Source organism: Haliaeetus albicilla, chromosome 18, assembly GCF_947461875.1.
Source record: "Haliaeetus albicilla chromosome 18, bHalAlb1.1, whole genome shotgun sequence".
NCBI lineage: Eukaryota > Metazoa > Chordata > Aves > Accipitriformes > Accipitridae > Haliaeetus > Haliaeetus albicilla.
In genome coordinates, this window is record NC_091500.1 from 1,522,164 (window position 1) to 1,544,935 (window position 22,772).

The 22,772-nt window shown below is 57.7% G+C and overlaps 2 protein-coding genes across 3 annotated transcripts; both read left to right on the forward strand.

Moving 5' to 3' along the window:
• Positions 1-1,413: 1,413 nt before the first annotated feature.
• Positions 1,414-13,571, forward strand: DRC1 (dynein regulatory complex subunit 1). Its single transcript, XM_069806578.1, has 17 exons — positions 1,414-1,535; positions 2,309-2,399; positions 2,959-3,071; positions 5,377-5,560; positions 6,183-6,320; positions 7,062-7,148; positions 7,894-8,016; positions 9,245-9,384; positions 9,714-9,848; positions 9,974-10,203; positions 10,598-10,770; positions 11,358-11,447; positions 11,875-11,961; positions 12,313-12,503; positions 12,908-13,051; positions 13,164-13,266; positions 13,397-13,571. The coding sequence occupies exons 1-17, from the start codon at positions 1,414-1,416 to the stop codon at positions 13,511-13,513; spliced, it is 2,268 nt and encodes a 755-aa protein (XP_069662679.1). The 3' UTR covers positions 13,514-13,571.
• A 1,280-nt stretch (positions 13,572-14,851) lies between these two features.
• TRIM35 (tripartite motif containing 35) lies at positions 14,852-19,761 on the forward strand. 2 transcript variants are annotated; one of them, XM_069805469.1, is made up of 7 exons: positions 14,852-15,003; positions 15,739-16,186; positions 17,200-17,331; positions 17,702-17,932; positions 18,105-18,127; positions 18,604-18,725; positions 19,056-19,761. In XM_069805469.1, exons 1-7 carry the CDS (start codon positions 14,921-14,923, stop codon positions 19,619-19,621), a joined length of 1,605 nt encoding a protein of 534 aa, XP_069661570.1. In that variant the 5' UTR covers positions 14,852-14,920; the 3' UTR covers positions 19,622-19,761. The 2 variants fall into 2 exon arrangements, with proteins under 2 accessions (XP_069661570.1, XP_069661571.1); XM_069805470.1 differs by having other exon boundaries at positions 17,236-17,331.
• Positions 19,762-22,772: the final 3,011 nt, after the last annotated feature.

Here is a 22,772-nt window from a genome sequence, read left to right on the forward strand (position 1 = left end):
TGCCCAAGAGCTCTTCCTTTATTGCATGAATGGGGGTAGGGTAGGGTGTCAGGGACAGTGCTGGCAAGGGAGACGGACATTGGGGCCACTCTGTGCCTCATCCCCACCCTACGGGGGGCGGGCACGTCCCCAGCTGATCCATCCCAGGTCCCTGCTTCACCCTTGTTCCTGAAGTCCCTCCAAGGAGCCTTTCGGGAGCGCTCCCATGGCCCCGGCCCCAGCTCTCCCTCCCTTTCCCCTGGGGCCAGGGGCTGAGCTCCCTGGGAGGGCTCCGAGAGTCCCAGCCTGGGTGTCCAGGTGAGGGATGCACAGCCTCGGGATCAACGCTGTCCTCTGATAGCATATTTCTATACATTCTGTATGATATGCCTAAATATTTTGATGGTTTTAATATTTTGTACCAGCCATGGAAACTGGTTTGCTGCTAGGTGACTGTAAAAGTGAGATTTGGTAAATAATTATTAGAAATCTTATACTAACACTATGATTGAAACAATAGACAAAAGTATAGCCAAGCAATTAACTAATAGAGGTAGTTACTCCTAAGTTTTGCAGTTCTTTGCTCTTATGACTAGATGTTCCTGTGCGCTAGGTGAGAACAATGTTGAAACTGACCACATGTGATTGAAACTGTGTTAAGCCTCAAGATCAAAGAACAATGACAAGAATAAAGACTTCAAGGACAGCCAACAAGAACTTCAAATGGGTCGGTGGTTGCAAAAGCAGCCCTTCGACTCAAATGGATCCTTCATTGCGCATGATCGGCTGTAGGCAGTACTATGACAATCAGTTATAATCATTTCTATGTATATGTATACTAATCTGATTAATATGCAATTGGTTATTCTATAGAACCTGTTTGTGCTAAGGCTGTGGTATGCACGCATACCACATGTGGTACGATCCCCCGTGCCTCCAGCGCTGCAATAAAGAACGCCTGCTTTCTAAAACTCCAAAACCAGTCTCAGAGAGTTTCTTCGACCGGCTTTTCGGTATCAACAGGGGGGTCTGCCGACCCAGCCAGGACCAGCGGTGCAGCGCAGAGGACACAGACCCCTGCAGTACCTCACAGTGCCCCCGCAGGCGTTTTTCACCCCAATAATTCGCCCTTTCTCCCCCTTTTTCGCTCCTTCCCTCGGGATCAAGCCCGCGCTCCCCCCTCTCCCGCCTCAGGGCAGTTGCCTCAGGGGGCACGCGCAGCAACGGGCGCCGCTCGGGTGGGCGGGAAGCCGCGGCGCGCATGCGCAGCCGTGCCGTTTGCCGGCTGGGGGGGGAGAGCGGCTGGCGGCGGCGCGCATGCGCTCCGCCGGCGTTGCTAGGCGGCGCCGGGACGCTGCAGCCGCGCGGCGCGCATGCGCGGTCACCGCCTCCTCCGGGCCAGACGGGGCTGCGCTGAGGCGGCGAGCGGGCGCCATGGCGGCGGCGGCGGGTTGGCGGGACCCGGCCCCGGCTCCGGCTCCGGCTCTCAGCGACCCCGGCCCCGGCCCCCAGGAGCGAATCGCCGCCCGCCGCCGCCGCCTCGATGCCAAGCGCCGGTGAGAGACGGGGGCTCGTCCGCCAGCGCCCCGGTTGTGGCGGCCTGCACCGCCAGCCGGCTCCCCCTCAACCCGAGCTGGGCCCGGGCCCCTTCCCTGCTCCCAGCCGGCACCAAGTCGCGCACCTCCTCCCCGGACCCCGCGTCTGGTCACAGGGGGTTTCCTCTTCCCCGAACTGGGAGGGTTTCCTCTTCCCGAACTGGCACCGTGGTGGACGTCCCCACCCTCAAACCAGTGCCGGTTCCAGATCCCTTACCCTTTTTTCTCCTGTTTTCTCCTTCCTGATCCCAGAGCGTTCCCTTTAGGTTACACTAAGGGTCCCAAGGAACTAGCATGGGGTCGGTGCTAATACCGAAATGGCTCCAGACAGAAGCGGGCTGTCTTCATGGCCAGGCAAGGGTCCACCACAGTCACCCCACCCAAGGGCTGCCCCCAGACAGCCTCTGCCCTCCTCCCCTTGAGAAGCAAACAAGGGCTGAGCCCCCCAGCCCTGTGCTGCAGCAGTAACCAGCCGTGGGCTGCACTCCCAGCTCCAGAAAGGGAAGCCTGGACCCCATTTTCCCTCGAGGAGGCTGTCCTACCCTTTCCTGTCTCTTTTCTGCAACTGTGGGGACCTCCTGACCTGGGACTAAATGTACTGAGGGGAAGAGACAGCGAAGTGTGCTGTGCTGAACCATGCGGTCTGGGCTGGGATCCCAGATCCAAGGCCCTCTCCGAGCATTAGAAAGATGGTGTCTTATAAAATGTTCTGTTTTTTCCCCTTTTCTGCCCAGGGAGGCTCTTGGAGAAGATGTGGAGCTGAAGGTGGCTCAGGTGGAGGAAGAGCAGAGAAGGAGCCACAAGCAGATTGAGGAGAGCAGGCAGGTGCGGCAGTAGGACAGGAAGGTCCTCTCGGGTCCCTGACCTCTAGACATTTGGCTTTACCCTCGTTTTACCTTTGGGCGGTGCTTAGTGTCACAGAGCAGCATTTATGTGAGAAGAAGCAGGGACAGAAACTCCTCAGGACTGAGTGGGGAGTGATTCTTGGGCCAGATCCTGGGGATATGATTTCCCTGTGACAAGCAGCCCATGGATTGGAAAGATCTGGGTCTGACGCTGTGCATCCAAACCCCAACTCAGACACCTAGCCTCATCTGCACATGCAGGGGAAGCAAAACAAGAAGGTGCTCTGAGCACATTCCTCTTGGTGCTGATGGCCTGCAGGGCTTTCCAAGGAGAGGGAGGACCCACGGGTGCATTGAGGTCCATGCAGTGCTCCTCAATCTTGACATAGCATGGGAAGACAGGGCTTATAGGTCCACATAGGCACCTCGGCATAGGGATAGGAGCCAGACTGTGGACAGGCATAGCAAAAGTTGCTCCAGTATCCCTCCTTCCAGAGCTCAAGTCTCTGGGTATGAGATATGTACCACCTCCTTCACAGAGGCTGGCCAAGCTGCTTTTTGATGGCACGCAGATGGTGACAAATATCCAAGTGGCTGCTGACTTGAGAGAAATGCAAAGGAGGGCAGAGGAGGCAGAGCTGAAGCTACAGAGGTAAGAGACTGCACAGTGGGTCTGCGCTGCTGGGAAGGAGCAGTGCAAATGTTGGTGCAGCTTTCTGAGGACATTCTAATGCCGGTCATCCAGGAACGCTTAGCAGTTAGGGCTACACTGAATTTATGTTCAAAAGGAAAATTTAGGCAAACAAAGAACCTCCGGGTCCCACCTGCCACAGCTGGATCTCTATAGAGCTCTGCAGGTTGTTATGGTTTAACCCCAGGCAGCAACTAGGCACACCACACAGCTGCTTGCTCACTCTCCCCCCCCCCAGTGAGATGGGGAGGAGAATCAAAAAAAATAACTTGTGGGTTGAGATGAGAACAATTTAATAACTAAAGTAAAATAAGATATAATCTAACAATAATAATAATAGTAAATAATGATAGTAATGGAAAGGAATATAATAATAATAATAAAAAAAGGAAATAAACCCCAAGAAAAGACAAATGATGCACAATGCAATTGCTCACCACCCACTGACCAATGCCCAGGCAGTGATCCACCCCTATCAGCCAACTCCTCCTAGTTATATACTGAGCATGACCCCCCTAGTTTATGTACTGAGCATGACATCCTATGGTATGGAATATCCCTTTGGCAAGTTCAGGTCAGCTGTCCTGGCCATGCTCCCTCCCAGCTTCTTGTACACCTGCTTGCTGGCAGAGCATGGGAAACTGAAAAAATCTTTAACTTAGGATATGCGCTACTTAGCAACAACTAAAACATCGATGTGTTATCAACATTATGCTCACACTAAATCCAAAACACACTGTACCAGTTACTAGGAAGAAGATTAACTCTGTCCCAGCCAAAACCTGGACAAGGACAAGGCTGGTGGCTTCCCCAGGTGGCACTGCAGTACTACGGACTGGCTGGTTACCAATCTCCTCCAGACCCATCACATCTAGAGCTCCAGAGTGTGAGAAACGCAGCTTGTTCTCAACTTTTCACCAGGAGCCTGTACTACGTATACTTGTGGTCTTCCTGCTTGAGAAGCACAGGTGCAGCTGCCCTTGCTTCTGGCTTGCTGAGCAGCTCTCCTGAGCCTGGAGGTGACACCGTGGTAAAGAATGTGCCACCTTGGGCTAAGAGGTGTCTCAGTAAATGGCCTGTTTCCAGAGGTTACGCTCCAGTCAGAGAGATAGGAGTAGTTATTAGCCATACTATGGGAATGTGTGGGGACAGCCACATCAGGCTGTGTGTGAGGAGTGGGAAGAACGTGAGGCTGTGCTAATTTGAGAAATTGGGTATTAAGGTCTTTGCAGTGAGGGTGGTCAGATGCTGGGTCAGGAGCCCCTGGTGGTGTAGAGATCCTCCATGGAGATATTCAGCACATGCCTGGACAGGGCCCTGCACAACCTGCTCTGACGTTGAAGTTAATCCTGCTGTGACCAGGAGCCAGAGATTTCCCGAAGCCCTTCCAGCCTCGGTTATTCTCTGATCCTCTCTGTATGCCTTCCTGGGCAAATCTGTCCTGCTTCACCAGCGGAGCTGGGCAGTGTCCAAGGGACTGGCTCTTTCAGCCCTGGCCCCAGGATTCCGAGACCAGCTAGGAAACACTGAGGTTTTTGCTCCTACTGCCTTTGGAGGGCACTGTAGGAACATTTTATGTGAGGCTGGCTGTAGCAGGATGTGTGTCCCTTGCTCAGTGGGATTCCCTGTGGGAATCTCATTAAGGAACTGGGTGGTGTGTCCAGCAACGGCCTGTAGAGCAGGTTTGGGGTTGGCAGAGGTGGTGGCCACTGTTCAGCCTGACCCAAGAGCCATCCCCAGAGCACGTTGGATGGTGCCTCTGTTTGGAAGAGGAAAGACTTTTGTAATATGGATGTCGGCTGTTCAGTGCCATTTGGCTTTAGCTGGAGTATGGTCTCTGGACAGTTTGACTACCAAGTCTAGACATAGCTGGGAGGCTGTTTGGCACTGCTTGTACATCACCTCTTGCCCAGAGACAGCTCGCTTGCAGAACTAGTGCTCCATGTGAAGGTGACTGCTGCTTGAGCTGAGCTCTTTAGTCTTTTCTCCTCCAAATAAGCGGTTGTTAGAGCACTGGGGAAGGGCAGAGCTGGGGAAATGCCTGTCTGAAGAGAAGGGACTGCAGGATGCCAGCTCTGCCCTTGTCTGATGTTCTAACAAGCACTTGCAAGAAAGCTACTGCTCCACTGATATCTTGATGCCACTTTGAATTCAAACTGGGTTATGCAGGAAAGTGCTCCTGCAGCGTAGGCCACTGAACCACATCTGAAGAACTTGCTGCCCTGCACCAGCTCCCCGTTTGCTGTGTGCTCCTTACTGCCTGCAGGGTGGAGAAGCTGGAGAATGAAGCCAAGTCTAGCACATACAAGTTTGAGGAGATCACCTCCAAGTGGGCCTTGGCCAAGGAGATGACGATCCCACAGGAGCTGTGGCAGCTGCTGAACCAACAGCAGCAGCAGTGCGCGCTGCTTCTGGAGGAGAAGAACAAGCTCATCAGTGAACTGCAGCAGGTAGCGTGAGGACCAGGCAGGGGCAACTGGGAAGAATGGGGGGTTTTAAGCTCTGAAGAATGCTGTTCTAAAGCAGTGGCCATCCCTGTCTTGCTCTTCAATTCACCAGTACCTGGCAGGGATCTGTGTAGTGTCAGTTGGTCTGGGTCAAAACTGTGCCAGGAGTTGCAGTGCCGGCATCCCAATGTGGATGATGAGATCGGGTGCCCTGGCACTGTTCAGTGTACAAGGACAAGACACACAGGACACTGGCAGCAGTAAGACAAACTGGCAGGTCCCAGACTGCACCATAAAAAAAGGCAAATGAGCAGAGAGGGGGAGTGTTTTTGTAGAGAGAAGAAAGCCTTCCCCATAGCAGGTTCCCTGGCCCCCAGAGAAGGAGTGGTATGTCTGCAGGCACAGCATGTCACCTCCCACTCCATCTCACCTGGACCTTTTGGCAGCGATGATCTGTCTTTCCTCCCATCTTCCCTCCTAACTACCTCTTGACTTTGGCTCTTTGTTCTCAACTCCTCTTCTCCTTTGGAAAAGGCAGTGTCTGGGTCTTACCATCTCACTTAGCCCCTGAGGACTCCTGGTCAAATACTTCTCTCTGATTTCAGCATCTGCTCTCTTCCTCCAGGAGCTGAAAAACAAAGATGAACAATACGTGTGGGCCATTAAGAAGCAGTCAGATGATATTCACTTGCTTTTGGAGAGAATGGAGGAACAGATCAGGCTCATGCTGAAAAATTACCGTCATGAACTCCTGCAGATTGAGGTAGCCAGTTCACATGGTGAAGGAAGAGTCCAATGAGAAAACCTGCAGCCGCTTGCTTCTCCGTATCTATGGCAAAAAAGCCTCAGGCTCATTGCACTGGCTGGGTTGACTACTGTCCAGAGCAGCAGGGCTGATGTCTTGGTGAATGAGGCTGAAATCCAGCCAAGCAGGAGCACTGAATGGTGCTGAGTGCTGAGGGACTGGTTTGTTCTGTGCTGTGAATGACTGTGGTTCAGTGCAGAGCAACTCGGTGGCATGTGAAAGCTGTTGCTGCTTGATGGCTGATTATTCATCTCTAAAAGCCAGAAAGGACCACTGTGGTTCTTTAGCCTTACCCTCTGTAGAGCACCAAGTCCCACCTCACAGATCAAACCTGCATTTGTTGCTGAGTGAGGGCATCTCTCCCCATTAAGTGTCTTGTAAGGTGAAATCGGGTGGCTGTCTGACCAAGCTCCGCTGCTAATCATCAAGCAATGATTTCCAGTCAACTTGCAGAGCTACCCACCACCCAGAGCATCCCTCCCAGCTCTGGGTGGCTGATAGCAGCAGTCCCCGTTGGGTCGCAGTGTGAGGTGTCTGCCAGCAGGGTCCTGGCATGGAGAGGAGGGAACAGTATGTGTTCATTGGACAGTGGCACCAGTCTGCAGCTGATCCTCTCCTGGAGGCTGCTAGCCTGGGCCAGTGTAAGGTTGGCAACGAGTGGTGCCAACATGATGGTGAAGGGCTCTGTCTCCTTCACAGAAGGCTTTTGAGCTTGAACGGCGAGAGCTGCTGGACAACAACAGGAGGAAATGGGAGGAAGCCATCCAGGCCCACAATGCGCAGGAGGTAAGGACCATGTGAGATTTAGAATCGTAGACTCATAGAATCATTTAGGTTGGAATAGGCCCTTAAGATCATTGAGTCCAACTGTTAACCTAGCACTGCGAAGTCCACGACTAAACCATGGCCCTAAGCACCATGTCTACAAGTCTTTTAAATACCTCCAGGGATGGTGACTCAACCACTTCCCTGGGCAGCCTGTTCCAGTGCTTGACAACTCTTTCAGTGAAGAAATTTTTCCTAATATCCAATCTAAACATCTCCTGGTGCAATTTGAGGCCCTTTCCTCTTGCCCTATCACTCGTTACTTAGGAGAAGAGGCTGACCCCCACCTTGCTACAACCTCCTTTTAGGTAGTTGTAGAGAGCGATAAGGTCTCCCCTCAGCCTCCTTTTCTCCAGGTTAACAACCCCAGTTCCGCAGCCGCTCCTCATGAGACTTGTACTCCAGGCCCCTCACCAGCTTCGTTGCCCTTCTTTGGACAGGCTCCAGCACCTCAATGTCTTTCTTGTAGTGAGGGTCCAAAGGCTGCCAGGACCAGTGCTGCTCTCCAGCACTGGGCTGCCTTGAAAGACACATGTACGTGAAGGCAGCTGGTTCCTAAGGAGTGTGGGGGGCAGAGGGGCAGTTTTTCAGCCTGCTCTGCAGGCTTATTATCCATGCATGACCTTGCTTTGGGCTGGCCAAAGTAGCTGTGATCACGGGAGGAAGCTATCACCACTGATGGATGACATTCTCCTTTTGCCTGTAGCTGGAATACCTGCATGCCCGTATGAGGAAGGTGGAAGAGTTTGAGAAACAGCTGAATCAGCTGCGGGTGCAGGATGAGGAGGAGTATAACAGCATGAAGATCCAGCTGGAGAATGATGTGCAGGTACAGAAAAGGCTGGCGTGTGCCATGTGGGGAGGCAGTGGATCAGATCTCCCTGAGGTTTTCTATGCGTAGCTGATTGTGGGGCATCTAGGTGGTATGAAAGCTGCAGCTGGTATCTGGTCACCTCAGCTCTTCAGCGTGCACAGTCCAGCACCGTGTCAACAGGGTGATGGAGCTGTTCTCTCCTCTCCATGGGTCCTACACCACAGTGTCCGTCTGCCCTTGGCTTTCAGAGGTCTGTAGCACGTGAACTGTAGCTCTAGGACATCTGAAGCACCTCAGAAATGTCGAAGGATTTGCTACTGCTGGCATCATGATTGATAGGAGGATTTAACGGTGTGAGTGTCCTGACACCAGATCATTTCAGGTCAACCCAATTTCCAAATTTTTCAGGGTCTTGGCCTAGGAGGTGTGAGCTTTTTCCTCTGACATCTAGCCATAGACCATGATTTCTCTAATGCCCATGAAGTCTACCTGGTGTGAGAACTGTCGTGAGTTTGCACTTACTCAGGTAGGAGGGCATGCAGTGGAAGAGCGCAGCCCTGGCACACCACTGGCTGAATATGCACCATGGGCTCTCGCTGCAGATCCAAACCTCATAGCCATGGCTTCCCTGAGATACAGATACCTTTTAATCCACTGCATTCTCTGCGAGCAGCGGTGGCAACAAAGCAGTGCATCTGTGGCTCTCTGCAATCCTGCCAGTCCCCTAGACGGCAGCCCCGGCATTGGTCCTAGGCTGTCAGGTTTGGCTTTGCCCAGCATTATTCAGCCTCCTCTGCTCAGCAGAAAGCCCTGCTGCCACTGACACCTCCCCTGCTAGTTGCTGTGTGTTGTTTCCTGGGCTACACGGTAGAAACAGGACATGTTGCATTTGGACTTTAGAAAGGCTCATTGTGTGTCCCATGGGATGTCCTCCTAGGAAGCTCAGGGTAATACAGTCTAGGGCTGATGTCTAGAAGGTTTTGCACAACTGCAAGTGAAATATTACTGTTACAAGGTCCCTGTCAGCCTGAAAAGGCAAGTCCAGCGAGGGCAGTCCTGACTTTGCGGTTTCTTCGCTGTCATATTGATAACCTGGAAGGTGACACAGAGTGTGTAATGTTCGCAGATGGCTCTGAGCCATTTGGGGAGGGAGGCAGCAGCACGCTGGAGATTAGTAGGATCCAGGCTTCAGTGTGGCTTTTGCTCACGGCACGGCTTGTTTTCATGTTTTTTGGAATGCCAGAACCTGGAGAGGCAGCTCCAGCAGATGAAAGCTGTCTATCAGCTGAACCAGGAGAAGCTGGAGTACAACCTTCAGGTGCTTAGGAAACAGGATGAGGAGAACACCATCATCAGATCCCAGCAGAAAAGGAAGCTCAACCGGTAAAAAACCATCCCTGGAAGATGGGCTCTGCCTTACCTGCTGTTACCTCCCATATGCCATTTTTTGTGGAGCCCATCATCTAGCACAGGCCAACGAGCTCTGTCCCAGCCCATCCCTGGGCAGGGGCAGGGGTTAGCCCAGAGCAGGGCCATCCCCAGAGCACTTTGAATAGGCTGGCCGTGGCCAACCTGTGCCAGCTGCACCAGGGTCAGTCAGGCCTTGGCACTGAGTAATAGATAAGCAGCCCCAAATCCCAAAGTCTTCATACAAGCTGGGTATGCCTGAAGGTGCCTCTTTGGGGATGCCCAGTTTTGCTGTCCCTCCCCAGGCTCCACAGCTTGCTCAATAACCTGAGAACAAAACTGGCTAACCAAGAGAAGCAGTTCAGAGAGGAGAACCACAGCCTGGCAGCCGACTGCGAGCGCATCACGGGGCAGTGCAAGGAGGTGCAGAGGAGGATGAGGTGGGGTGTGCATGGGCACCCACCTGTGATGAGGCCTCAGAGCACCTAAGTGAGGTGCGGGGGAAGCTGACTCATCGTTTTGGGGCACAGAGCCTCCTTCCATGGGCCATCTCCCTTCTGCACAGGCACTTTGCTATCAGTGATGCTGAGAAATTCACGGAGGTCTGGCTTATGAATGAGGAGGAAGCCAAAGGGCTGATGCGGAAAGCCCTCGATGCAGACCGTGTCATTCACACTCAGCAACTGGGACTGCCCTGGGAAGAGCCTCGTTACTGGTTCCTGAATAACACTGGCCCCCTTGGGCATTACAAAGTGAAGAGGATGGCGACCAAGCTGGCTGCAGAAGTCCTGACAGGTGGGATGCCCAATGCTTTTGTCATCCTTGTGGCACTGGGAGACCTTCACCTTCCTCCATGACAGCCCCTTCTGTCACTCCTGTCCTTGCCATTGCAAGGTGGGATCTTACAGGGGTGACATTGCAAGCCCAGACAGGGGCTGTCCTCAGCCCTGAGCTGACTCATGCCAAGCCAGCTTGGGGATCTTTGCACTGTACTTTTGCCCAGTGCTCCCAGTTCCAGACAAGCCGCCCAAGAACCAGCTCGTGTCCCAAGATCTTTGGGGTGCTTTCCAGGTTGTGGGGAACAATTGTGATTTTCCTGATGACTCCTGCAGTGATGTGACTGGGGAGCACAGCCTGAGGAGCACACTCAAAGCACAAAGGCTTTTGCTCACCCTTCTTCATGTTTCAGAGAGCAGCTCTGGGGGACAGGAGGAGGAAGGGAGAGAGAAGGAGAAGGAAGAAGTGGGCAGTGGAGAAGGAGGAAAAGAAAACACAGCGAAGGTTGAGGGTAGAGTCACACCCCTGCGAAATATCTCCAAGAAGACTGCCAAGAGGATTCTGGAGCTCATCAGTGACGAGTCGGTGCGTGACGATGTAGCACATGCCTTGACCAGGGAGCAGGCACGCTGTCCTGGGGTTGCTCTGGCTTGTGGTGGATCTCTTCCAAGCTCCACATCTTGGGATGAAAGCTTCTGCATGGCACTGCCTTGCTATGCCAAGCAGCCTGTTGTCAGATTGCTGCCCCACAGGCCAGGAGAGGATCTCCAGGTCTTTCCACTGTGTGTGGCACATATATGATGCTAATAAAAGGTATTGGCAGGCACAGCACCGTTGCCCAAATCCACAGCTCCCCAGGCCAGAATAAGCACAGGCAAACCTACTGCATCTGATCCTCCAGGCTGTTCCCTGCCTCTGGGGACACTCAACAGGAGCTTCAGATCATGACGTCCTTTTGGCATCACCCTGCTGATGACTCTACCTTCCCTGTCTGCTGGCTGGCTGTTCCAGAGCCTCCTGGCCCTGCCAGCCTCACGCTGCCCAGCCACTGCCCACCGTCCCCGCTCAGCCTGCTGTCGCAGGATGGTGCAGCCATAGCGTGGCATGGGCTGGCTTCTGTGCAGGGCTGGACATGCTATTTCTCTCCACCCTCTTCTCTGCCATCTCCCAAGGGTTTCCTCATTGAGAGCAAGCTGCTGAGGTCCCTGCAGGCACTGGGGAGGCACGAGCGTACCCTCATGAAGCTCGACTCCATCTTTGCGGTGAGTTGTGGCTTGACCCATCAGGGTCTGCAGGGAAGGCTGGCAGTCACCAGAGAAAGCTCTCTGTCCCATGTCCGCATGGCACAGAACTGAGCCGCCCCAGCAAGGTCCGGCTGGGCTGCTGGGGGGCTCTGGGGCAGGAGGAGCATGGCAGGAGGGTGTGAAGCACTGTGGCCAGACACTTCTCGGCTCAAGGCCAGCCTGCTGATGAATTAAACAACATCTCCAGGGCCCCTCCAGCCTGTTCTCAGACTCTCCCATCCACAGATACCCCCAGCTGTCCCACACTAACCACTTCTTACCATCCACTCCTGCCTTGCGTGGTATTGCCAGAGGGGCACTCTCTGCTCCTGGAAAATGCTCTTCGTTTCTCTCCCCCTCCTGTGACATCTTTGAGGGATGCTAACCTGGTTCCTCTGCTCCCTAGGCCCTCGAGATTGACAGTGAGGATGACCTGTACCAGCTGGTGGATTTTTTCTTGAAGTACAAAGCCCAGGAGATGGCTGTCAGCCAGGTGGGACCACCAGGGACAGCAGTGGGGAGAGCCCAGCAGAGCCAGGGGTCCAGGGAAGGGGGAGCAGAACATCTGAACACCCAGGGAAGGCAGAGAGGGGGACCAGCGTGTTGACCCTGAAATGTTTCCCTGTGACCGGACAAGGGAGATGAACATGCCAGGGCTGAGGGGTTGTAATCTTCTTCTGCCATGGCTGAACAGAGCCTCCTGCACATGAATTTTTGCCTCAGCTCCCTAAATTTGCCAAGGGACAAGGCTGCGGGCAGGTGGAAACTCCCAGAGAGAAGGTGGCTCTTGGGGAGGAGGAGGTGGTGGAAGGCTCATTGCCCAGCTTGCTGGCCTTCCCTCCAGAGCCAGGGCAGCCCAGGTGCAGAAGATGTCACGGATCTAGCTGAGGACAGAGAGGACGGTGGATCCGGTGCCCAGAGGAACAAGCTCAAATCCCCTCGGAGCTTGCTGGGCTCCCTTCCATCTGTGTACTTCCACGCTGATGATGTCCTAAAGATCCTGAAAGCGTTTGTGCGGGGTTTTGACAAGCTGAGGTAGGAGTAGGGGCAGAGCGGGGCTGTTGTCACTGGGAGGGGGCCACACTGGGGCACAGAGGGGGCTATGGGGGTGTGCAGCCAGGGCTGGGAGTGACTGTATTGCCCTGGCTGGTGCAAGAGCTTCCTCTGCCTGCCCTGCAAGACTACAGAGGGGTGAGGAGGGTCCCACCATGGCAAGGGGGTACAGACGGTGCCTGAGCAAGGGATGGCTGGGGACCACCAGGCAGGAGATGACCAGCAGCCCGGGGAGGGAAGCAAAGCCATGGGGCAGGCAGGTACCAGCCATGGGGTCGTGCTCATTTGTGTGACGATGGCGCTGGTGCTCAGTGCAGCTCAGGGGTATGGGGCTGTTGGTCACCTGTGAAGAGCTGAGCCCCAGGGCTTTGTTCTCTGGCCCCCAGGGAGAAGGACAGATCAGCAAAGGAGGTGCTACAGGTACGGGACAGCTCCAAGGACGAGGAGTACTGGAAAGCCCTGGCACACGTTATCCCCAAGCCGACGTTGAAGCTGTGGGATGCGCTGGCAGTGGCACTGGAGGAATATTAGTGAGTGCCTGCCAGTGCTGTTGGGGACAGGGCAGTCTGGTGGCATGGCTGGGGGAACCTCAGAGGGGCTGGCGTCAACTGGCCGCGTCAACCCTCTGCCCTTCTTGCCCAGCGAGATCCTCATGCAGAGAGCCAGCTTGCTCGCCGAAGTGGACCTCCTGCAGCAGCAGAACTCGGAGCTGTGCCTGCTGCTGGAGGAGTACATCAGCTCCGGGGTGAGTGCGGCATCCTCCTCCCCTGCAGCCTGGGGACATCCCACCACGTGTGCCCCACGCAGAGGTCCCAGACATGGGGGCCACTGCCTGGAGCCCATCAGTGTCAGGCTCAGGGTGCTTCTCCCCACAGGTGAACAGCAAGCTGCTCTTCCCTCCCACGAAGTGGATGGACCTGAACCTGTCCTGCCCTGGGGAAGCACAGTGGGTCCCCAGGGCCAGGGCACGACTTTTCTCTGCCCCGAGCTGAAGCTGTGGCTGGAGCCACAGCTTTCTGGCAAGGACTAATAAACCGTTCCCAAACCTGAGCCATGAGCGTGCGTGTGGCCTGCGAGGAGCAACCCTCTTGCCTCTGAAGATGCTGGGGAGCCGTAGCCGAGCATCCCCCCCAATCCAGGGGACTCACGGCGCTGTGGGAAAGCATTTCCCTGCTCATGCTGCAAAGCCGTGTGGTCTGTGTCCTCCCTTCCCTCTGTGGAGCCAAAGCCAGGCAGGAGCCTCCACCTTCTGCAGGTCAGCATCCCCACCATCCCGAGGTGTCTTGGCTTCAGGAGAGCCCACCTTTCTTTACCTGACTTTACACTTTGTTCCCCCCTTTTCCTTTTGCTGCCCCACCACCTCCTTTTCTCCCCCCGTACTCCTCCCGAACAACCCATCCCCAATTACTTTTCCCTCATCGGTCCCAGTGCTGCTACATCTGTACCTAAATTAGGCATTTCCAGGGTCACATCAGCCCAAAGCGGTGCTACCGGCAGAGTTATCTCCAGGAGGGCCACATCGCATCCATGCCTCCCTTCCACTCCTCTGGTTCACACCAGTTATATCTCATTCCCAGTACAGGCTTCCTAGCCAGCTTTATCTTTAACCTTGTCTCCCCTGCCTAACACTAACACAGCATGAGCAGTTTCTCATACCAGAGCAGAATAACACCATTGTTGGGTTTTTTTTGCTCACTGGGTATCTGTGCCCTTGGAATAGTTTTTGCTTTTCTCCTGGTCCCCATCTGGAGATCCATTCAGTTCGAGGGCTGGCGATCCCATGGCTCGGCTTGCTCGCTGTACCCCTGGGGTACAGTGGGATCCACAGGCCGGAAATGCAAACAGAAAGGCCAAGGTTGAGAGGGTGGAAGGCAGGGAAAGAGTTTCGGGGCAGGGAAGGCAGGGATGGGCGCTTTGCCTGGGACAGGGGAGCGGCAAACACCACCCACCATATCTGGGCTTGCTCTGCCGGGCTCCCGGGACCGCCGAGGCGCCAGCTCCCGGAGTCAGGGGATGTCCCGACAACCCGGGACCGAGCAGCCTGCAGCTCCTGTAATCGCGGAGGGAGGCGAGCGAGTGGGTGTCAGCGGTCCCTGCCCCACCGGGGGGGGGTGGGGGGGGGGTGGCGGCAAGAGAGCCCTAAACCCCCCACGGGACAAGCACGGGGTGTGCGTGGGGGGAATCATGAACCGGTGAAAACGCCCCCCCCAGCAGCAGCGAGAGGGCTGAAGTCGGGGGGGGGGCCGGGAGACCCTCCGGACCGGGGGGGCGGTGGGCTTGTGGGGCCGTGCCCGGGCGGGGGCCCGCCCCAGCGGCTGCAGCCCGGCCCCCGCCCGTCCCGCTCCGCCCCCCCCGGGCGCCCTCGTTGCCGCCGGCACCGGACGAGCCCCGGTCCTGGGATGCTGCAGACGCCTGACAGGGACCCTCACCGCCCGTCGCGGTGGAGGAGCCGCTGCAAGCGCTGCCGCTCGCCCTCGGCAAGGTAGGGCAGCCCCCCCCCCCCCCCCCCCGCCGCCTCCGGTGCACGGCGCTGGGCATCCCTATGCATGGACACCGGGGGCTGGGTACCGGGGCTGCCCCCTGGTACAGCGGAGCAGCCCCGGGGGTGGTGGTTGGGGGTCCGGGTCCGGGCAGCGGGGCTGCCCCAGGAGTGGGCGTCCGGGTCCGGGTCCGGGTCCGGGCAGCGGAGCAGCCCCGGGGGTGGTGGTGGGGGTCCGGGCAGCGGGGCTGCCCCGGGGGTCCGGGTCCGGGTCCGGGCAGCAGGGCTGGTCCGGGTCCGGGCAGCGAGGCTGCCCCGGGGGTGAGGGTCCGGGTCCGGGTCCGGGCAGCGGAGCAGCCCCGGGGGTAGTGGGGGGGGTCCGGGCAGCGGGGCTGCCCCGGGGGTGAAGGTCCGGGTCCGGGCAGCGGAGCAGCCCCGGGGGCTGAGGGTCCGGTCCCCGGGACAAGCCCCGCGCAGTGACCGGCCGCCCCCGGCCCCTTCCCCGCGGACCCGCCGCATCCCGGCGCGGCGGCCGGAGCCCGCCCGCCCTTGGCGGCTGCCAGTGGCCCCGGGCGGTGTCACTCAGCCGGGTGCCTGCCCGGGGAGGGAGCTGCGGGGGTGAGTCACAGGCAGGAAACCGATTGCATCAGGAACGGGGCTGTTTTTCCAGCCGGGGCTCCCAAAAAACCCCGCTCCGGCCTCCCTGCCTCCATCCCTCCATCCTCTCTCCCTCCCCAGCGCCATGGAGAAGAGAGCCAGCCCCTCGGCCAGCAGCTCGGTGGCCTTGGCCTCGTCCTCCACGGCCACCTTCAAGGAAGAATTGCTGTGCCCCATCTGCTACGAGCCTTTCCGGGAAGCCGTGACGCTTTGCTGCGGCCACAACTTCTGCAAGAGCTGCGTGAGCCGTTCTTGGGAGCACCGGCATCACGTCTGTCCCGTCTGCAAAGAGGCCTCCTCGTTCGACGACCTCCACATCAACCACACGCTCAACAACCTGGTGGAGATGATCCTCAAGGAGGAAGGACAGCGGCGGGGCCGGGCGGCCACCCTCTGTCCCCTGCATCACGAAGAAGCCAAACTCTTCTGCCTGGAGGATAAGGAGCTGGCGTGCTTCGCCTGCCAAAGCTCCAAGCAGCACGAAGGGCACAAGATGCGGCCGGTGCAGGAGACGGCAGTGGATTTCAGGGTGAGGGATGCTCCAGGAAGAGCCAGGGTGGGGGGGACGACAACACACCGATGGCACGGAGAGGCATCTGGAGGGGTGCAGCCCACGCACGCCCTGGCACAAACTCGCCAGCTCAGGGCTTTGGCTCGTGCACGGCGTGGTTGTACCCACCGGCGTGCCGGGATGAAAGATGAAGCAGCCACGCTGCGAGGGTGGGTCCCCACGGGAGTGCCCCTGCCGCAGCGCTGCCCCACGCTCTCCCTGCCTAATAATCACCCGGTGCCACCCCGTCCCCCAGGGCACGGCCGTTTGCCCTGCACTAAAGGGGACCGGGGTGATCCTCCGAGGGGTTTGGCCCGGTCCCCTGCGTTTCCTCGGCTCATTCATCCTCGGTCGGGCTGGATCCGTCCACGCTGGTTATTGCAACAGCCGGTTATTGCAGCAGCGCTTTGGGGTTCGAGCGTGTTTGGGATGGGGGAAGTTGCACAATTCTCCCAGCCAGGGCGGGACACGGGATGGGGAGAAAGCCCCGAGCCCCGCGGGGCAGGATGAGCTATGGCTGCGCGGGGAGGAGGAAGAGGAGGAGACGGGCTCCGGCCAGGAGCTGGGCATCATGCCAGGACCCGCCGTGTTTCCCAGCCAGGAAAGCAGCCGTTGCCACCCTGACTCAGCCCACAGGAGACGAGCCAGATTTCAAATGGCGCGGGGTGGCCGTGGGTCTGCTGTTTTGCAAGGCTTGGCGGGCTGCCCTCAGTACCCAGCCTCCCTGGGAGGGGAGCAGCGGCTGCTGCGGGACAGGCAGGGACTTGAAGGGCTTAAGAACAGGGCGGGAGGATTCACCATGGAGCAAAGCTCCTCTGCCTCGCTGCTTAGGGGCGGCGTGTTTGCACGGTCCGGCGCGGAGCTGACCCTGTGCAGCGCTGACAGACCTCGGCCGCAGGAGGGGAAAGGGTGGATTGAGCAAGGATTCTGCTTAACCTCGTCCTACTGGGTTTGGGGCTCTTGTCTTTCCGCATTGGAAACCCTGGTTGTAGGCTTGTGAGGGTCCTGAAGGCGTCTCCTCCCCGCAGGCCAAGCTGAAGAACATGGAGACCTCCTTGCGGGAAAAGGCGAAGGATTTTGGGGCCGTGCATCGCTCCTACGAGTCCATCTCCAAACACAACCAGGTGCGCGGTCCCTCCTGGCAGGGAGGCAATGGGCCTGATCCTGACACATGCATGCACACGCCCTGGGCAGGAATGCAGCTGGCGCTGGGGTGAAGCGCTGCACCCATCCTGGGCTGCTCCGTCTCTGAGTGAGGAGAGGGATGCTGGGGAAAGGAAGGACTCGGATGGGGAACTGGGGACCGGGGTGATGGGGCTGTGCCTGCTGTGGCAGCAAGGACATTGATTTGGGGAGGGCAGCGGGGTCCCAGCGAGTCCCAGAGTGCTGGAGCTGGTCGGAGGGCTCTGGAGGAGCGTTTAGGGGGAGGATGGGGGGAGCCCAAGGGGAGTCATGGGCTCTGAAGGGAGGTGGTGACATCCCCACATGGGGCAGGTGGAAGCGGTGCGGCTGGAGGAGCAGATCAGGAGGGAGTTTGAGAAGCTGCACGAGTTCCTGCGGGGCGAGGAGAAGGCGCTGCTGGCCCAGGTGCAGCAGGAGACGCAGCGCAAGCATGGCCTCATCGAGGGCAAGATGAAGCAGCTGGCAGAGGAGAGCCGGGCCCTGCTCAACGAAGCCCGCCAGCTCCAGGCGGACCTCAAGGAGGATGACTACACCTTCCTCATGGTAAAGCCCTGCCGGGTGCTGTCCCATGCCCTGCGGGGTGTCACCCTCCCCGTGGCACCCTCCTGCTTCTGTCGGGGTGCGAGCAGGGTGCTGGGTGATCCTTTGGGTGTTTGCAAGCCCCCGTGATTCCTTAAAAACGGAGTCTGAACCCTGGTGTCTCCTTCTCTTTCAGACCCACAAGAACCGCAAGCGCAGGTAAGTCCCGGTCCCCACCACGTCCTCTGCCCAGTGACGCAGGGTGCTCGGGGCGGCTGAGCACACCCTGAATCCCCTCCCTGGGGCATAACGGGGTCTCCTGCCTGGCTGCAGAGTGAGGTGTCTGCCTCAAGCAAGTTCCCGTACCCACGTGTCCCCTCTGGGTCTGGGTGCTCCGGCAGAAGAAGGTGCTGGGGGTCCCCAAGGCCAGGCAGCTTATGGGGTGGCACACGTGCAGAAACAAAGCAGCATTGCAAGTCTTGGAGGAAGTATTAAAACCCTGATATTGGGGGGATTTGGTGCTGGGATCTTCCTGGGGTGATTCACCACCCTCCTGGAGTGAGAGGAAGGAAGGTTTGGGAGGTGTGGGATGCTGGTGAAGAAGCCCCTGCCAAAACACCGGGTAGGTGCCAGGAAACCCAGCTCGGTCCCTTCCTCCATCCCTGACCCATCTCCATCCTCTGCCCTTGCCCCAGGATCGCCTGCACGGCTGAGGAGCCGGAGGCCGTGCCTTCGGGGATGGTCCTCGATGTCGCCAAGTACCTGGGCTCGCTGCAGTACAACGTGTGGAAGAAGATGCTGGACATCATCACCGCAGGTGAGGTGCTGAGTCCCCCCCAAAGGGTGGTTGTCCCAGGGCTAAAGCAGCCTTTGCGTGGGGCAGCCCCGGGGGTGGTGGGTGCTGGAGAGAAGAGGAGCACGGAGCAGCCATGCCCACAGCTGGTGGGCCTGGGGAAAGGGATTGGAGAGCATAAAGGATGCTCTGGAGCATTCGCACCCCGAAAATGAAGCCCTTGAGGGTGCATTTCTCCATGGTGAGCTGCATTGTCCCCAGAAAGGAAGGGATGGATAGATGCAGGGCTCCAGTCCATCTATAAGCTCATCCCTGCGGCAATCTGGGCTCCTAACATGCATGTCCCCACCACAGTCCCCTTCAGCTTTGACCCCAACTCCGCGGCGGGCTGGCTCTCCGTGTCTGAGGACCTCACCAGCGTCACCAACGGGGGCTACAAGCTGCTGGTGGAGAATCCCGAGCGCTTCACCTCGGCCCCCTGCATCCTGGGCTCCTGCGGTTTCTCCACCGGCTTCCACACCTGGGAGGTGGACCTGGGCGGCATCACGAACTGGCGGGTGGGGGTGGCCCGGCCGCGCAGTGGCATCCACTGGACCTTCCACCACGATGCTCGCTCTGGCTTCTGGTACATCTACCGCCTGCCCGGGAAGGATGGCGAGACATGCCGAGCATCCAACACGGCGCGTTCGGAGGCGGCGCTGGGCGACCTGAGACGGATCCGGGTGGAGCTGGACTGCGACGAAGGGGAGCTCTCCTTCTACGACGCCAACCGCAAGACCCACATCTACACCTTCCACGAGAAATTCGGAGGCACTGTCTACCCCTACTTCTACGTGGGGGGTACGCCGGTGGGTGCGCTGCCTGAGGCGCTCCGCATCTGTCCCCTCCGTGTCCGTGTCCACGAGGATGTCCCTGTCTAGTGGCCACCATCTCCTGCCTGCATTTGGGGTTCTCCAGATGCCTTTTCAGCTTTCCTTAGGAAAAAAAAAATAAGGGGAAAAAGAATTTGTTATGTACTGTCTCTTTTTTTTTAATCATCAATAAACACTCAGCTCTTCTAGTATGGCTCTGCACTGCTCTGTGCCCAAATGTCCCTGGCTCCTTTCCTGCCCCTCTCCATCATGAAGGAAAGCTGGGGAGGCTTTGGGGAGAAGGTATCTTCTTGCCAGGGGGCTGTAAATAGTAAATTAAACCATCCAGGGGCTTTCCAAGCTTGTACAAGTGCTGCAGCTTGCAGGGCTCTGAGTCTCCCTGGAGTAGGTAAAAGTAGGGGACGGTGGCCTTTGCCCATACACCTTGGGGACAGAAAATCGCACATGGCTTGGCTGGACACAGGCAGAAGCGTGTGTTTCCCCTCTACAAGAAAAACCAGCAACGGGGACATCCTTGAGAGTGACAATCCATCTCCTCTTACCCATCTCCCCATGACTTTACCCCTCTGAGGGGCTTTTCTGTAAATCCCCAGCTCCGGGAGTCAGGTGATGATGTGCTGTTGGTGTTTGGAGGTGGAGGAGGTTCAGGGGTGGGATTAGGGGAGGTTGGGGGGACAAAACCCACCCTCTGCAACCCTGTACTGGGTCTGGCCCAATATTAATTGTACCAAAAAGGCTTTTTCCTCCACCCTGGTGAGCCCTTGGGGTTTAAAGGTGATGCCCTGGGGAAAGGGAGGGTGCCTGGTGGGCCATGCTGCCCTCGCTGCCTGGCGCAGCCTGGCCAGGACCTCGCTGGCAGGATGCTGATATTAACGGGTGGTTTCCATGGTTTCTCACCATTTGCATAGGATGCTCCTTAGGAACGAGAGCTGGCGGTGGAAAAACAAAAGGGAGATATTGGAGGCGTGCGGTGCGGGGGCGACCCTGGGGGTCCTCCACCTTCCTTACGTCGGCTGACGTTATCTATTTCCAACTGAGCATCCCTGGATACGGGGAAAGGAGGAAAATCAGTGTGAGCATCCCATCTCCCTCCCCGCACTGCACCCTGATGCTGCGCATCACCCCCCAAAAAGCTGGCGCTGCCTAGAAATTTGGGCATCCAGTGCCCGATTTGGGCAGAAGCGAGGTGTTATTTGGGAGCAATAAAAAGGTGGTGAAGCTCTTTGAGTTGCCGGGGCTGGAGCAGGATGAGGTGTTTGTCTTTGTCAGGTCCAAAGGGAGCATTTTCCTCCCGCAGCTGCGAGTGCCAGAGCAGGTGTCTGGCGTAAAAATGGCAATAAAGAGTGAAATGAGGCATCGCTTTGGATGGCGAAACTGAAACATTTTTACTTTTTTTCAAATCATTTGGTGGAAAATTGGTTGGCAAGCAACAATATGAATTAATGAACTGGTTGGCTCCCTAAGACTCTGTGATTTTTAGTGTAATCAACGGTACCTGCATCTTCCCCTGAGCTTAATTTCATTCCCACAGAGGCAGAGAAACGGCTTTAAGTGAAAACTTAAAGCTTGCGGCAACGGGTGACGTCTCCCCAGGACTGAGCGTTTGCTCGCACATCCGAGCAAACAAAACGATCCGCCAAAACGTTGGCGGACAAATGTGGGGAAAGCTCCGGTAAGGGGCAGGCGGGTTTTGCGTGGGACCTTCCTCTGTGGCCATCGCATCCTTCCCCGACGCCTGAGATCCCGCCTGGGACACACCGGTTACTTGCAGGACCCTCTCCGAGCTCAGACCTTCCTCCTTGCGGCAATTAGAAGGATCTATTATTATTATTATTATTAATTATTCTTACTATTATTTTAGCATCCTTTTTGGCTCTCACGCCGAGGAAGGGAGCGATGACCCCCCCTCCAGCCTGCGGGGAGCCCGGGATCCCCATCCCCATCCATCCCTGCGCCGCTCCCCTGCCAGGGGCGGGTGGGCACGGCTGCTTCACGGGTGGGCGTGGGGTGCGAGTGGGGCTCCCCCGGGCTTGGGTGGGGAAGGCGGGGGGGGTGAATCCAACCGGGGGCGACACAATGAACCCCCCACCCCACCCCATCAGGCTATACCGACACCGACACCCCCCGCAGCATTTTTCCCGACACCCCCCCCTTAATAGGGACGGGCGATATTTCGGAGAAGCAAGCGGCTCTCCCATTGGCTCGCAGCCGGGCCATGATGTCATTTTTGCCCAATCCGGGGGAGGGCAGCACCTTTTCCCCGCCCCCCCGCCCTCCCTCCCCCCGGTACCAGCCACCGCCAGGGCCGGTGCATCCCGGAGGGGTCGGGGGGGGGGGGGGGGGAAGTGGGGACCCCCCCTCGCGTCCACGGAGTTTTTTCCCGGGGTGTGCTCAGCCCCCCGACAGCCCGGAGGATGCAGGATGCTGGGGACGGATCCTGCACCCGGGTCCCCAGCGCTGGGGCAGGGGGGGTCGGGGTTAAGGCTGTGCCCTGGCAGGGATGGCCGGGATCTGCCGACGGCTCTTCCCAGGGCCGGGAATCCTCTGGGACAAGGAGGGTCCGAACCTGTGGGTCTTCTTGCTGAAGGATCTGCGGATGCTGAACCTTTTCGGGGGGAAGGTTGGAGATATCCTGGGAGAAGAATGGAGGGAGGGGGATGCAGAGCCCACCTCCAGCCCTGCAACCCCCCCCCGAGCACATCTGGAGGGTGGGAAGGGGCTCGGGGGAAACACCATATACGCTCACCCCACCCTTAGGGTCTCCCCTGGGTGCCTGCTCTCGGCAGAGGGGCATCCCGGGACACATGGACCTTCCTGCAGGAGCATCCTCGTGGCCCAGCCCAGATAGACCACAGGCTGCAGATGGGTCCCGTGGGCTGTGTGCCCATGGCAAAAGGTTTTTTCCATCTATCCCACCCTGGATAGGGTTTAGCTGCTGGCACTGGGGTGTGGAGCAAGTTTCCCTAAGCCAGCAGGCTGCAGCCGTGGGAAGAGGCAAACCCTCCTGTGGCCTCCTCTCGCTGCTGGGGCTCTTTCCTCTCCAGAATAAGCCTGGCTCCATGGCCAACCTCTCCTCCTGCCATCTCCTATGCTGGGAGATGGTCCCATGCCAGGCTGACCCCCAGAGAGGGTTTGGTGGGAATGGTGTGGATGGGAAAGGGGTGGCCCACAGCAGCCCACAGTCCCCATCACGCTGGAT

Excerpts from the sequence above, each read along its gene's own strand:
- DRC1 (XM_069806578.1), top strand. The coding sequence starts at position 1,414 with ATGGCGGCGGCGGCGGGTTGGCGGGACCCGGCCCCGGCTCCGGCTCCG. Across the intron at positions 9,385-9,713 it reads CAGAAAAGGAAGCTCAACCG|GCTCCACAGCTTGCTCAATA; the intron begins GTAAAAAACCAT and ends GTCCCTCCCCAG. Across the intron at positions 10,771-11,357 it reads AGCTCATCAGTGACGAGTCG|GGTTTCCTCATTGAGAGCAA; the intron begins GTGCGTGACGAT and ends CCATCTCCCAAG.
- TRIM35 (XM_069805469.1), top strand. The coding sequence starts at position 14,921 with ATGCTGCAGACGCCTGACAGGGACCCTCACCGCCCGTCGCGGTGGAGG. Across the intron at positions 17,933-18,104 it reads ATGACTACACCTTCCTCATG|ACCCACAAGAACCGCAAGCG; the intron begins GTAAAGCCCTGC and ends CTTCTCTTTCAG. Across the intron at positions 18,726-19,055 it reads GCTGGACATCATCACCGCAG|TCCCCTTCAGCTTTGACCCC; the intron begins GTGAGGTGCTGA and ends TCCCCACCACAG.